The sequence below is a fragment of the Oncorhynchus mykiss genome, chromosome 12 (genome assembly GCF_057628025.1).
Source record: "Oncorhynchus mykiss isolate SJ-2025 chromosome 12, ASM5762802v1, whole genome shotgun sequence".
NCBI lineage: Eukaryota > Metazoa > Chordata > Actinopteri > Salmoniformes > Salmonidae > Oncorhynchus > Oncorhynchus mykiss.
Window position 1 is genome coordinate 25,494,830 of NC_143033.1, and position 14,126 is coordinate 25,508,955.

General features: G+C 45.4%; 1 protein-coding gene across 2 annotated transcripts in view; it reads right to left on the bottom strand.

Annotated features, from left to right (window-relative positions):
- Positions 1-14,126, bottom strand: part of LOC110537244 (seizure protein 6 homolog) — a 236,034-nt gene that overhangs the window by 55,649 nt on the left and 166,259 nt on the right. For both annotated transcript variants that reach the window (XM_021623135.3, XM_090192059.1), the window contains exon 4: positions 2,189-2,384. In XM_021623135.3, the coding sequence (XP_021478810.3) occupies positions 2,189-2,384 (196 nt within the window). The remainder of the gene's footprint in view (positions 1-2,188; positions 2,385-14,126) is intronic.

Below are 14,126 nucleotides of genomic sequence, written 5' to 3' on the forward strand. Positions count from 1 at the left end.
TTGCTCTACGACCCCCACAAGTGTCCCAGGACTCGTCTGAATGTAACCCATATAAACAGAAGTATGGAGATGTCAACAAAAATAAGTGGTTAAATAAAAAAAAAATATATATAATATTTCCAGAGCTTTCTTATACATCTTTGATATATGACAAACACTTCACAACTTTATTCCTTATGATTCGTATTTTTTTTTTGCCATTTTTGTTGCCCCCCCCCCCCCCCCCCCCCCCCGCTTAGACTTTTTTAAGAGAGAAAGTGAGAGAGACAGAAAGGGAGTTTGAGGGGCAAGGGGTGCCATTATATTCACCAGGCACATCAGAGGCATGTTAAGACGCATTATTCTTCTAACAGCCTGTCATAGTTTATTAGTTTCCAGAGACAAAAGATTTTGGCTTAATGTTGTGCTGTTTTTCCCCCTTCTCCTAGTGACGTCACATCAAAGGCTACGGTGTGATGAGGAACAATGGTCCCGACAGCCCTCTGCTATCTGACAGCTCTGTAAATGTCTATTAGCACAATACTTATGCCATGTAATTATACCCCTGAAATGACAGCCCTTGTCTTTTTTCAGGCTAACATGAGCAAGCTGTGTTTGCTAGTGATGAGAGCTATAAGCATATAGAGCTAGGCAGCTTAACCAAACGCTTCTGGAAGGATTTTTCCTCTGTACCTCGAACTTTACTACACTTTACTGTAGGCTCGGCCCTAATATATGTCCTCTCTGTCACCTGGAGTTGCATGGCAAATTGTCCAGGAACAAAGGACAATGCCAAAGGACAAGTCAGTCCTTCCCCCTCTGAGGGGCCAAAATGTATCTCCCTGTTACAGTATCCAGAGCAATGAATATCGAATATGGTTGAATAATACTATAGTATCCATGTTTTGTATCCATCTGAAACTTGTTCACGGAGGATAACTCTGATGCTATCTATATGGATGTTTGATCTCTGTGGTATTTGTACAGGGGGAACTCTGAATTACTCCATTATGCAAAGGCTTTTTATTGTCCTCTAAGGAATTCTGTCTTATTTAAATATCTACTGCAGCCCTCATCCTCCACGTACAACACCCGTTATGCCAGTTGTCTTACTGACAGTTGTGACTGCTTTTTATGATGTATTGGTGTCTCTACCTTCTTGCCCTTTGTGCTGTTGTCTGTTCCCAATAATGTTTGTACCATGTTTTGCGCTGCTACCATGTTGTGTTGCTACCATGCTGTGTTGTCATGTGTTGCAGCCTTGCTATGTTGTTGTCTTAGGTCTCTCTTCATGTAGTGTTGTGTTGTCTCGTCGTGATGTGTGTTTTGTCCTATATAGATTTTTTTTTTTTTCTTTAATCCCAGCCCCCGTCCCGGCAGGAGGCCTTTTGCCTTTTGATAGGCCGTCATTGTAAATAAGAATTTATTCTTAACTGACTTGCCTACTTAAATAAATAAAGGTGAAATAAAATACAAGTATTTACATTGGTCTCATCCCCCACACAAGCCTTTAAATGCTGTGACACCCTGTTGAGATTGGGCCTTGGGTTGTCAAGTTACACTGTCAAATTGGTATCGTTTGATTGGTCAAAGGTAGTTGGTCTTGGGTTGATGTCAGATGTTATAAATGGAATTAAATGCCTTTGTTCTCTCTCTTATCCTGTATCCAGTCCATGGAGGAAGGTTGTATGATCAATTCTCATTTCTTAGGCTTCTAGGCCTCTGGCTTAGTAAGCATCTTTTTGTTCATGCTTTGTATTGTAAGCTAACCTTAGGATCTACTGTATATGCTTGAAATTATGCCTTGCAATGCTTGTTAATGCTCATAACTTAAGCTTTATGCCTTGTATGTGAATCCATTCATTACACAATGTTAATTAAACATATGCCTTTGATATAGACAATTATCAGACCAATTCTTGCTTGCCAACAGCAATTCATTGCCTAATATTTGAACATTTTAATGGTGTCAGATAAACATTTTAATAGACTAATTTCTTAGTCTCATAACAAATCAAATGTGATGTATATATAATATACTGTATATTCATATATCAAATATTACCGCCCACTACATTACAACATTATTTTAGATACAATTTAATTGTGCATTGGGTGTATAGCAGGTGTGAATAAAAATCGAGGAGACATGTGTGAGAGCGTTGAGTCATAGTGTGTGTGGTCGTGTGGTTCTGTGTTGTGACCTCACCTTGGTAACGCAGCAGCAGCAGGGAGCCAGAGCGAGGCTGCTGGTCACTGCGGTAAAGGATGGAGATTTGATTGCTCCAGCTGCGCACCACCAGACCCCTCATCAGGACGGTCTCATTAGCCAGGATGGACAGCTCTCGTCCCCCCATGTCTTCTACTGTCACCATCTCCCCCTCTGACAGGCTCACGTTCAGCACCTGCAAACACACAAACACACCACCAGTCAGTCAGATGTTGAATTTGGTCACAATTAGTGATGTTTCCAAACTGCCTGATGATGTTGGGAAAAGTGTCTGTTTCGTTGCTTCAGAATCTACAGCTGTCGACAGTCCACGAGACAAACGAGTTAATGCTCATTACCACACAGCATAATGAGACACTGCATGACAGGTTCATGTCCAACTTGAGATGTAGTTGAGGTTTAATACAATATATCATCAGAAATACTGTCACCTACAGTACCAGTCAAAAGTTTGGACACACCTACTCATTCATTTTCTACATTGTAGAATAATAATGAAGAAATCAAAACTATGAAATTACACATATGGAATCATGTAGTAACCAAAAAAAGTGTCAAACAAATCAAAATATATTTTATATTCTTCAAAGTAGCCACCCTTTGCCATAATGAAAGATTTGCAAACTCTTGGCATTCTCTCAACCAGCTTCTCTCAACCATGCTTTTCCAACAGTCTTGAAGGAGTTCCCACATATTATGCTGAGCACTTGTTGGCTGCTTTTCCTTCACTCTGCTGTCCAACTCACCTCAACCACCTCAATTGGGTTAAGGTCAGGTGATTGTGGAGGCCAGGTCATCTGATGCAGCAATCCATCACTGTCCTTGGTCAAATAGTCCTTACACAGCCTGGAGGTGTGTTTGGGTCATTGTCCGACTAATATGATAGTGATAGTCCGACTAAGCACAAACGGTGGGATGGTATACATCCCGATAGGATGGCATATCGCTGCAGAATGCTGTGGTAGCCACGCTGGTTAAGTGTGTCTTGAATTCTAAATAAATTACAGACAGTGTTACCAGCAAAGCACCCCCACACCATCACACCTCCTCCATGCTTCACGTTGGAAACCACACATGCGGAGATCATCCACTCGCCTAGTCTGCATCTCACAAAGACACGGCGGTTGGAGACCAAAAATTTCACGTTTGGACTCATCAGACCAAAGGAAATATTTCTACCAGTCTGTCAGTTGCTCGTGTTTCTTGGCCCAAGCAAGTCTCTTCTTCTTATTATTGTCCTTTATGAAGGCCTGATTCACACAGTCTCCTCTGAACAGTTGATGCTGAGATGTGTCTGTTACTTGAACTCTGTGAAGCATTTATTTGGGCTGCAATTTCTGAGGTTGGTAACTCTAATGAACTTATCCTCTGCAGCAGAGGTAACTCTGGGTCTTCCTTTCCTGTGGCGGTCCTCATGAGTGCCAGTTTCATCACAGCGCTTGATGGTTTTTGCGTCTGCAAAAAAGTTGAGATTTTCCGGATTGACTGACCTTCATGTTTTAAAGTATTGATGGACTGTCATTTTTATTTTCTTATTTGAGCTGTTCCTACCATAATATGGACTTGGTCTTTTACCAAATAGGGCTACCCGGTGTATACCATAACTACCTTGTCACAACACAACTGATTGGCTCAAACGCATTAAGAAGGAAATAAATTCCACAAATTAACTTTTAAAAATGCACACCTGTTACTACATGATTCCATATGTGTTATTTCATAGTTTTCAAGTAGAAAATAGTAAAAATAAAAATAAAGAAAAACCCTAGAATGAGTAGGTGTCCAAACGTTTGACTGGTACTGTGTATTCTCACCCTTCCCCAGCCCACTAATGCTGCGTTAAGACTGAGGGTCTGGCCAATTTACCACATCATGATCCCCTCTCACTTTGTACGACACAGCAGGCAAATGTGCCCCAGACAACATCACACGACCCTGACAGGCCATTTGTGTGGTCACGGCTCACATCAGACGGGATTTTAATGCAATTGACACCCCCATAATTCCTGTCTCATTTCCAACCAGAGCCAGTCTCTTAATGTTTACCTTAAACAAAACGGGCCACTCGAGATATGCCGCCTCCTGTTCAATTTCCATTAAAAAACTGGCAGCAGGATGTATTTTTATCAGGCCAATTTTTTTCTCCTGGACAGAGAATGTGATTTGGAAAGACAGCAGAGTTTGGCTGGATCACATGGTTCATTACGCAGTATGGCTAGTAAAGGTTTACCCCCTTCAGTATTCAGGCCCTGTAACTGTAGTTAAAACCAGTGTGTTTCTTTTCTCCTATTTTCTGTCAGCCTCTGTGACAGCTGTGTTTTATCTCTTGAACAGGCTGAAACAGCAGCTGCAGCTGAATGTACTGAAAGCCACTCCAGAGGATGCTCTATAGTTTTACCGGTTGAATAAAGTAGCAGTGGCATAATCCACATTTGGGGGAACATCTGCAGTTCCCATAAATGCGATGTGTTATCTAGAGTGTAGCGGTGGGTAACAGATATGAAAGACAACCAGGGATCTGATAATCATCTTGGATAAATGCGCCACACTACATTAGATCTACAGGCCCTGTATCTAGCGTAAGAACCAGCACTTATTTGGGGTGTCTGCACTTTACTTTACTATTCATATTTTTGACAACTTTTGCTTTTACTTCACTACATTCCTCTAGAAAATAATGTACTTTTAACTCCATACATTTTCCCTGACACCCAAAAGCACTTGTTACATTTTGCATGGCTAGCAGGACAGGAAAATGGTCCAAGTCACACATTTATCAAAAGAACATCCCTGGCCATCCCTAATTGCCTCTGATCTGGCGGACTCACTAAACACAAATGCTTTGTTCGTAAATCATGTCTGAATGTTGGATTGTTCCCCTGACTATCCGTACATTTTTTGTAAATAGTCGAAAATGGTGCCGTTTGGTTTTTGTTAATACAGGGAATTTGAAATTATTTATACTTTTACTTAAGTATATTTTAGCAATTACAGTGCCTTGCGAAAGTATTCGGCCCCCTTGAACTTTGCGACCTTTTGCCACATTTCAGGCTTCAAACATAAAGATATAAAACTGTATTTTTTTGTGAAGAATCAACAACAAGTGGGACACAATCATGAAGTGGAACGACATTTCTTGGATATTTCAAACTTTTTTAACAAATCAAAAACTGAAAAATTGGGCGTGCAAAATTATTCAGCCCCCTTAAGCTAATACTTTGTAGCGTCACCTTTTGCTGCGATTACAGCTGTAAGTCGCTTGGCGTATGTCTCTATCAGTTTTCCACATCGAGAGACTGACATTTTTTCCCATTCCTCCTTGCAAAACAGCTCGAGCTCAGTGAGGTTGGATGGAGAGCATTTGTGAACAGCAGTTTTCAGTTCTTTCCACAGATTCTCGATTGGATTCAGGTCTGGACTTTGACTTGGCCATTCTAACACCTGGATATGTTTATTTTTGAACCATTCCATTGTAGATTTTGCTTTATGTTTTGGATCATTGTCTTGTTGGAAGACAAATCTCCAACCCAGTCTCAGGTCTTTTGCAGACTCCATCAGGTTTTCTTCCAGAATGGTCCTGTATTTGGCTCCATCCATCTTCCCATCAATTTTAACCATCTTCCCTGTCCCTGTTGAAGAAAAGCAGGCCCAAACCATGATGCTGCCACCACCATGTTTGACAGTGGGGATGGTGTGTTCAGCTGTATTGATTTTACGCCAAACATAACGTTTTGCATTGTTGCCAAAAAGTTCAATTTTGGTTTCATCTGACCAGAGCACCTTCTTCCACATGCTTGGTGTGTCTCCCAGGTGGCTTGTGGCAAACTTTAAACAACACTTTTTATGGATATCTTTAAGAAATGGCTTTCTTCTTGCCACTCTTCCATAAAGGCCAGATTTGTGCAATATACGACTGTCCTATGGACAGAGTCTCCCACCTCAGCTGTAGATCTCTGCAGTTCATCCAGAGTGATCATGGGCCTCTTGGCTGCATTTCTGATCAGTCTTCTCCTTGTATGAGCTGAAAGTTTAGAGGGACGGCCAGGTCTTGGTAGATTTGCAGTGGTCTGATACTCCTTCCATTTCAATAGTATCGCTTGCACAGTGCTCCTTGGGATGTTTAAAGCTTGGGAAATCTTTTTGTATCCAAATCCGGCTTTAAACTTCTTCACAACAGTATCTCGGACCTGCCTGGTGTGTTCCTTGTTCTTCATGATGCTCTCTGCGCTTTTAACGGACCTCTGAGACTATCATAGTGCAGGTGCATTTATACGGAGACTTGATTACACACAGGTGGATTGTATTTATCATCATTAGTCATTTAGGTCAACATTGGATCATTCAGAGATCCTCACTGAACTTCTGGAGAGAGTTTGCTGCACTGAAAGTAAAGGGGCTGAATAATTTTGCACGCCCAATTTTTCAGTTTTGATTTGTTAAAAAAGTTTGAAATATCCAAGAAATGTCGTTCCACTTCATGATTGTGTCCCACTTGTTGTTGATTCTTCACAAAACAAATACAGTTTTATATCTTTATGTTTGAAGCCTGAAATGTGGCAAAAGGTTGCAAAGTTCAAGGGGGCCGAATACTTTCGCAAGGCACTGTACATGTACTTTTGATACTCAATTATATTTCAAACTAAATACTTTAACTCAAGTAGTATTTTACTGGGTGACTTTTACTTGAGTCATTTTATATTAAGATATCTTGACTTTTACTCAAGTATGACTATTGGGTACTTTTTCAACCACTAGTAAGAACACAGACAGGATGATCTCCAGACCAGGCCTGGCGTGTGATGTTGTAGTGGGAGCTTGCTGTGGCCTTCTGATAGGCTGCTCTCCCAGGGGGAATGAGAGTGTCACTGAGGCAGACTGAGAGCCCAGAGTGTGACGCAGAGGAGCACCAGGCAAGACACTGGCACCAGAATGAATTTGGTCACACTGACTACCTGTCACTCGGTTGAGGGTGTGCCAACAATGGGTGTGAGGGGCTCACATAGCTCAAATGTGACTTTCTCTTCCTCAGATATCATCCAAGACTGAGGTCAAACTCCCATTGTTCTTACCATAATGCTACACAAAAAGAAAGCTTTCCCAGGACATCAACATTTTTATAACCCTCATCTAGTTGAAGCCCACAATCAAATTCTGCAAACAGTTGAAGTCGGAAGTTTACTTACACTTAGGTTGGAGTCATTAAAACTCGTTTTTCAACCACTCCACAAGTGTCTTGTTAACAAACTATAGCTTTGGCAAGTCGGTTAGGACATCTACTTTGTGCATAACACAAGTAATTTTTCCAACAATTGTTTACAGACAGATTATTTCACTTAGAATTCACTGTATCACAATTCCAATGGGTCAGATGTTTAGATACACTAAGTTGACTGTGCCTTTAAACAGCTTGGAAAATTCCAGAAAATTATGTCATGGCTTTAGAAGCTTCTAATAGGCTAATTAACATCATTTGAGTCAATTGGAGGTGTACCTGTAGATGTATTTCAAGGCCTACCTTCAAACTCAGTGCCTCTTTGCTTGACATCATGGGAAAATCTAAAGAAATCAGCCAAGACCTCAGAAAATAAATTGTAGACCAAGTCTGGTTCATCCTTGGGAGCAATTTCCAAACGCCTGAAGGTACCACATTCATCTGTACAAACAATAGTACGCAAGTTTAAACACCATGGGACCACGCAGCTGTCATACAGCTCAGGAAGGAGAAGCGTTATATCTCCTAGAGATTAACGTACTTTGGTGCGAAAATCAATCCCAGAACAACAGCAAAGGTGTCATGTATTGTCATGTTGTGTCTTGTTCCTGTTCTTTCTCTTCACCCTGTCTCCCTCTGCTGGTCGTATTAGGTTACCTTTTCTTACCCTCCTTCCCCCAGCTGTTCCTTGTCTTCTCTAACTACCTCGTTCACCCCTTTTCCCACCTGTTCCCTTTTTCCCTCTGATTAGGTCTCTATATCTCTCTCTGTTCCTGCTCCTGTCTTTGTCGGATTCTCGTTTGTGTTTCTCATGCCTGAACCAGACTATCGTCGTGTTTGCTGCAACCTTGTCCTGTCCTGTCGGAATCTGCCAGTTCATCTAACCTTGTCCTGTCCTGTCGGAATCTGCCTGTCCATCTGAGCCTACATGTGTTTCGTCATTAAAGAAACTCTGTTTTGTTAATTCGCTTTTGGGTCCTCATTCACGCCCCTGACAGAAGAATCCGACCAAGAATGGACCCAGCGACTTCGGATCCTCTCCACTCAGCCGTCGAGATCCAGGGAGCGATGCTAGGCAGACACGAGCAGGAATTGTCTGCTGCTCGACATGCCGTTGAGACCCTGGCCGCCCAAGTCTCCAACCTCACAGAACAGGTTCACCATCTCCGCCTCGATCCACCGGCCACTTCCAGGGCTTTCGAATCTCCGGAGCCCAGAATCAATAACCCGCCGTGTTACTCTGGGGAGCCCACTGAATGCCGCTCGTTCCTCACCCAGTGTGATATTGTGTTTTCTCTCCAGCCCAACACTTACTCCAGGAACACTGCTCGTATCGCCTACGTCATATCCCTCCTTACTGGACGGGCTCGTGAGTGGGGCACGGCAATCTGGGAGGCAAGGGCTGAGTGTACTAACCAGTATCAGGACTTTAAGGAGGAGATGATACGGGTTTTTGATCGATCTGTTTTTGGGGAGGAGGCTTCCAGGGCCCTGTCTTCCCTATGTCAGGGTAATCGATCCATAACAGACTACTCTATTGAGTTTCGCACTCTTGCTGCCTCCAGTGACTGGAACGAGCCGGCTTTGCTCGCTCGTTTTCTGGAGGGTCTCCGCGCGGAGGTAAAGGATGAGATTCTCTCCCGGGAGGTTCCTTCCAGCGTGGATTCCTTGATTGAACTCGCTATTCGCATAGAGCGACGGGTTGATCTTCGTCACCGAGCTCGTGGAAAGGAGCTCGCGTTCTCCGTTGCCCCCCTCTCCGCATCACTACCATCTTCCTCTGCCGGCTCGGGTGCTGAGCCTATGCAGCTGGGAGGTATCCGCATCTCGACTAAAGAGAGGGAACGGAGAATCACCAACCGCCTCTGTCTCTATTGCGGTTCCGCTGGTCATTTTGTCACTTCATGTCCAGTAAAAGCCAGAGCTCATCAGTAAGCGGAGGGCTACTGGTGAGCGCTACTACTCCTGTCTCTCCTTCAAGATCCTGCACTACCTTGTCGGTCCATCTACGCTGGACCGGTTCGTCAGCTTCCTGCAGTGCCTTGATAGACTCTGGGGCGGAGGGCTGTTTTATGGACGAGACCTGGGCTCGGGAACATGACATTCCTCTCAGACAGTTAAGGGAGCCCACGGCCTTGTTCGCTTTGGATGGTAGTCCTCTCCCCAGGATTCAGCGTGAGACGCTACCTTTAACCCTCACTGTCTCTGGTAATCATAGCGAAACCATTTCTTTTTTGATTTTTCGTTCACCTTTTACACCTGTTGTTTTGGGCCATCCCTGGCTAGTTTGTCATAATCCTTCTATTAATAGGTCTAGTAATTCTATCCTCTCCTGGAACGTCTCTTGTCATGTGAAATGTTTAATGTCTGCTATCCCTCCTGTTTCCTCTGTCTCTTCTTCACAGGAGGAGCCTGGTGATTTGACAGGGGTGCCGGAGGAATATCACGATCTGCGCACGGTGTTCAGTCGTTCCAGGGCCACCTCTCTTCCTCCACACCGGTCGTATGATTGTAGTATTGATCTCCTTCCGGGAACCACTCCCCCCCGGGGTAGACTATACTCTCTGTCGGCTCCCGAACGTAAGGCTCTCGAAGATTATTTGTCTGTAGCTCTTGACGCCGGTACCATAGTCCCCTCCTCCTCTCCCGCCGGAGCGGGTTTTTTTTTTGTCAAGAAGAAGGACGGGTCTCTGCGTCCCTGCATAGATTATCGAGGGCTGAATGACATAACAGTGAAGAATCGTTATCCGCTTCCTCTTATGTCTTCAGCCTTCGAGATCCTGCAGGGAGCCAGGTTTTTCACTAAGTTGGACCTTCGTAACGCTTACCATCTCGTGCGCATCAGGGAGGGGGACGAGTGGAAGACGGCATTTAACACTCCGTTAGGGCACTTTGAATACCGGGTTCTTCCTTTCGGCCTCGCTAACGCTCCAGCTGTCTTTCAGGCATTAGTCAATGACGTCCTGAGAGACATGCTGAACATCTTTGTTTTCGTTTACCTTGACGATATCCTGATTTTTTCACCGTCACTCCAGATTCATGTTCAGCACGTTCGACGTGTCCTCCAGCGCCTTTTAGAGAATTGTCTTTTTGTGAAGGCTGAGAAGTGCACTTTTCATGCCTCCTCCGTCACATTTCTCGGTTCAGTTATTTCCGCTGAAGGCATCAAGATGGATCCCGCTAAGGTCCAAGCTGTCATTGATTGGCCCGTCCCTAAGTCACGCGTCGAGCTGCAGCGCTTTCTCGGCTTCGCGAACTTCTATCGTCGTTTCATCCGTAATTTCGGTCAGGTGGCAGCTCCTCTCACAGCCCTTACTTCTGTCAAGACGTGCTTTAAGTGGTCCGTTTCCGCCCAGGGAGCTTTCGATCTCCTCCTTTACTTCCGCACCTATCCTTGTTACACCTGACGTCTCTAGACAGTTCGTTGTCGAGGTTGACGCGTCAGAGGTGGGCGTGGGAGCCATTCTTTCTCAGCGCTCCCTCTCTGACGACAAGGTCCACCCTTGCGCGTATTTTTCTCATCGCCTGTCGCCGTCGGAACGTAACTATGATGTGGGAAACCGCGAACTGCTCGCCATCCGCTTAGCCCTAGGCGAATGGCGACAGTGGTTGGAGGGGGCGACCGTTCCTTTTGTCGTTTGGACTGACCATAGGAACCTTGAGTACATCCGTTCTGCCAAACGACTTAATGCGCGTCAGGCTCGTTGGGCGCTGTTTTTCGCTCGTTTCGAGTTCGTGATTTCTTATCGTCCGGGCTCTAAGAACACCAAGCCTGATGCTTTATCTCGTCTCTTCAGTTCTTCAGTAGCCTCCACTGACCCCGAGGGGATTCTCCCTGAGGGGCGTGTTGTCGGGTTGACTGTCTGGGGAATTGAGAGGCAGGTAAAGCAAGCACTCACTCACACTCCGTCGCCGCGCGCTTGTCCTAGGAACCTTCTTTTCGTTCCCGTTCCTACTCGTCTGGCCGTTCTTCAGTGGGCTCACTCTGCCAAGTTAGCCGGCCACCCTGGCGTTCGGGGTACGCTTGCTTCCATTCGCCAGCGTTTTTGGTGGCCCACCCGGGAGCATGACACGCGTCGTTTCGTGGCTGCTTGTTCGGTCTGCGCGCAGACTAAGTCCGGTAACTCCCTTCCTGCCGGCCGTCTCAGGCCGCTTCCCATTCCCTCTCGACCGTGGTCTCACATCGCCTTAGATTTTATCACCGGACTGCCTTCGTCAGCGGGGAAGACTGTTATTCTTACGGTTGTCGATAGGTTCTCTAAGGCGGCTCATTTTATTCCCCTTGCTAAGCTTCCTTCTGCTAAAGAGACGGCACAAATCATCATCGAGAATGTTTTCAGAATTCATGGCCTTCCGTCAGACGTCGTTTCGGACAGGGGTCCGCAATTCACGTCTCAATTTTGGAGGGAGTTTTGCCGTTTGATTGGGGCTTCCGTCAGTCTCTCTTCCGGCTTTCACCCCCAGTCTAACGGTCAAGCAGAACGGGCCAATCAGACTATTGGTCGCATCTTACGCAGTCTTTCTTTTCGTAACCCTGCGTCTTGGTCAGAACAGCTCCCCTGGGCAGAATACGCCCACAACTCGCTTCCTTCGTCTGCGACCGGGCTATCTCCTTTTCAGAGTAGCCTCGGGTACCAGCCTCCGCTGTTCTCGTCTCAGTTCGCCGAGTCCAGCGTCCCCTCCGCTCAGGCTTTTGTCCAACGTTGCGAGCGCACCTGGAAGAGGGTCAGGTCTGCACTTTGCCGTTATAGGGGGCAGACTGTGAGAGCCGCTAATAAGCGTAGAACTAAGAGTCCTAGATATTGTCGCGGTCAGAGAGTTTGGCTCTCCACTCAGAACCTTCCCCTTAAGACAGCTTCTCGCAAGTTGACCCCGCGGTTCATTGGTCCGTTCCGTATTTCTCAGATCATTAATCCTGTCGCAGTGCGACTTCTTCTTCCGCGATATCTTCGTCGCGTCCACCCGGTCTTCCATGTCTCCTGTGTTAAGCCCGTTCTTCGCGCTCCCGCTCGTCTTCCCCCCCCCCCCCCCCCATCCTTGTCGAGGGCGCACCTATCTACAGGGTCCGTAAGATTTTGGACATGCGTCCTCGGGGCCGTGGTCATCAGTACCTAGTGGATTGGGAGGGGTACGGTCCTGAGGAAAGGAGTTGGGTTCCCTCTCGGGACGTGCTGGACCGTTCGCTGATCGATGATTTCCTCCGTTGCCGCCAGGTTTCCTCCTCGAGTGCGCCAGGAGGCGCTCGGTGAGTGGGGGGGTACTGTCATGTATTGTCATGTTGTGTCTTGTTCCTGTTCTTTCTCTTCACCCTGTCTCCCTCTGCTGGTCGTATTAGGTTACCTTTTCTTACCCTCCTTCCCCCAGCTGTTCCTTGTCTTCTCTAACTACCTCGTTCACCCCTTTTCCCACCTGTTCCCTTTTTCCCTCTGATTAGGTCTCTATATCTCTCTCTGTTCCTGCTCCTGTCTTTGTTGGATTCTCGTTTGTGTTTCTCATGCCTGAACCAGACTATCGTCGTGTTTGCTGCAACCTTGTCCTGTCCTGTCGGAATCTGCCAGTTCATCTAACCTTGTCCTGTCCTGTCGGAATCTGCCTGTCCATCTGAGCCTACATGTGTTTCGTCATTAAAGAAACTCTGTTTTGTTAATTCGCTTTTGGGTCCTCATTCATGCACCTGACAAAAGGACCTTGTGAAGATGCTGGAGGAAACGGGTACAAAAGCATCTATATCCACAGTAAAACATGTCCTATGTTGACAACCTGAAAGGCCGCTCAGCAAGGAAGAAGCCACTGCTCCAAAACTGCCATAAAAAAGCCAGACTACGGTTCGCAACAGCACATGGGGACAAAGATTGTACCTTTGGAGAAATGTCCTCTGGTCTGATGAAAAAAAAATATAACTGTTTGGCTATAATGACCATCGTTATGTTTGGGGGAAAAGGGGGGAAGCTTGCAAGCTGAAGAACACCATCCCAACCATGAAGCATAAGGGTGGCAGCATCATGTGTGGGGGTGCTTTGCTGCAGGAGGGACTGGTGCACTTCACAAAATAGATGGCATCATGAGGAAGTAAAATTCTGTGGATATATTGAAGTAACATCTCAAGACATCAGTCATAAGGTTAAAGCTTGGTCGCAAATGGGTCTTCCAAATGTACAATGACCCCAAGCATACTTCCAACGTTGTGGCAAAATTGCTTAAGGACAACAAAGTCAAGGTATTGGAGTGGCCATCACAAAGCCCTGACCTCAATCCTATAGACAATTTGTGGGCAGAACTGAAAAAGCATGTGCGAGCAAGGAGGCCTACAAACCTGACTCAGTTACACCAGCTCTGTCAGGAGGAATGGGCCAACATTCACCCAACTTATTGTGGGAAGCTTGTGGAAGGCTACCCGAAACGTTTGACCCAAGTTCAACAATTTAAAGGCAATGCTACCAAATACTAATTGAGTGTATGTAAACTTCTGACCCACTGGGAATGTGATGAAAGAAATAAAAGCTGAAATAAATCATTCTCTCTACTATTATTCTGACATTTCACTTTCTTAAAATAAAGTGGTGATCCTAACTGACCAAAGACAGGGAATTTTTACTAGGATTAAATGTCAGGAATTGTGAAAAACTGAGTTTAAACGTAGATGGCTAAGGTGTATGTAAACTTCTGACTTCAACTGTACATATACTGACTATTTACGTAACCAAA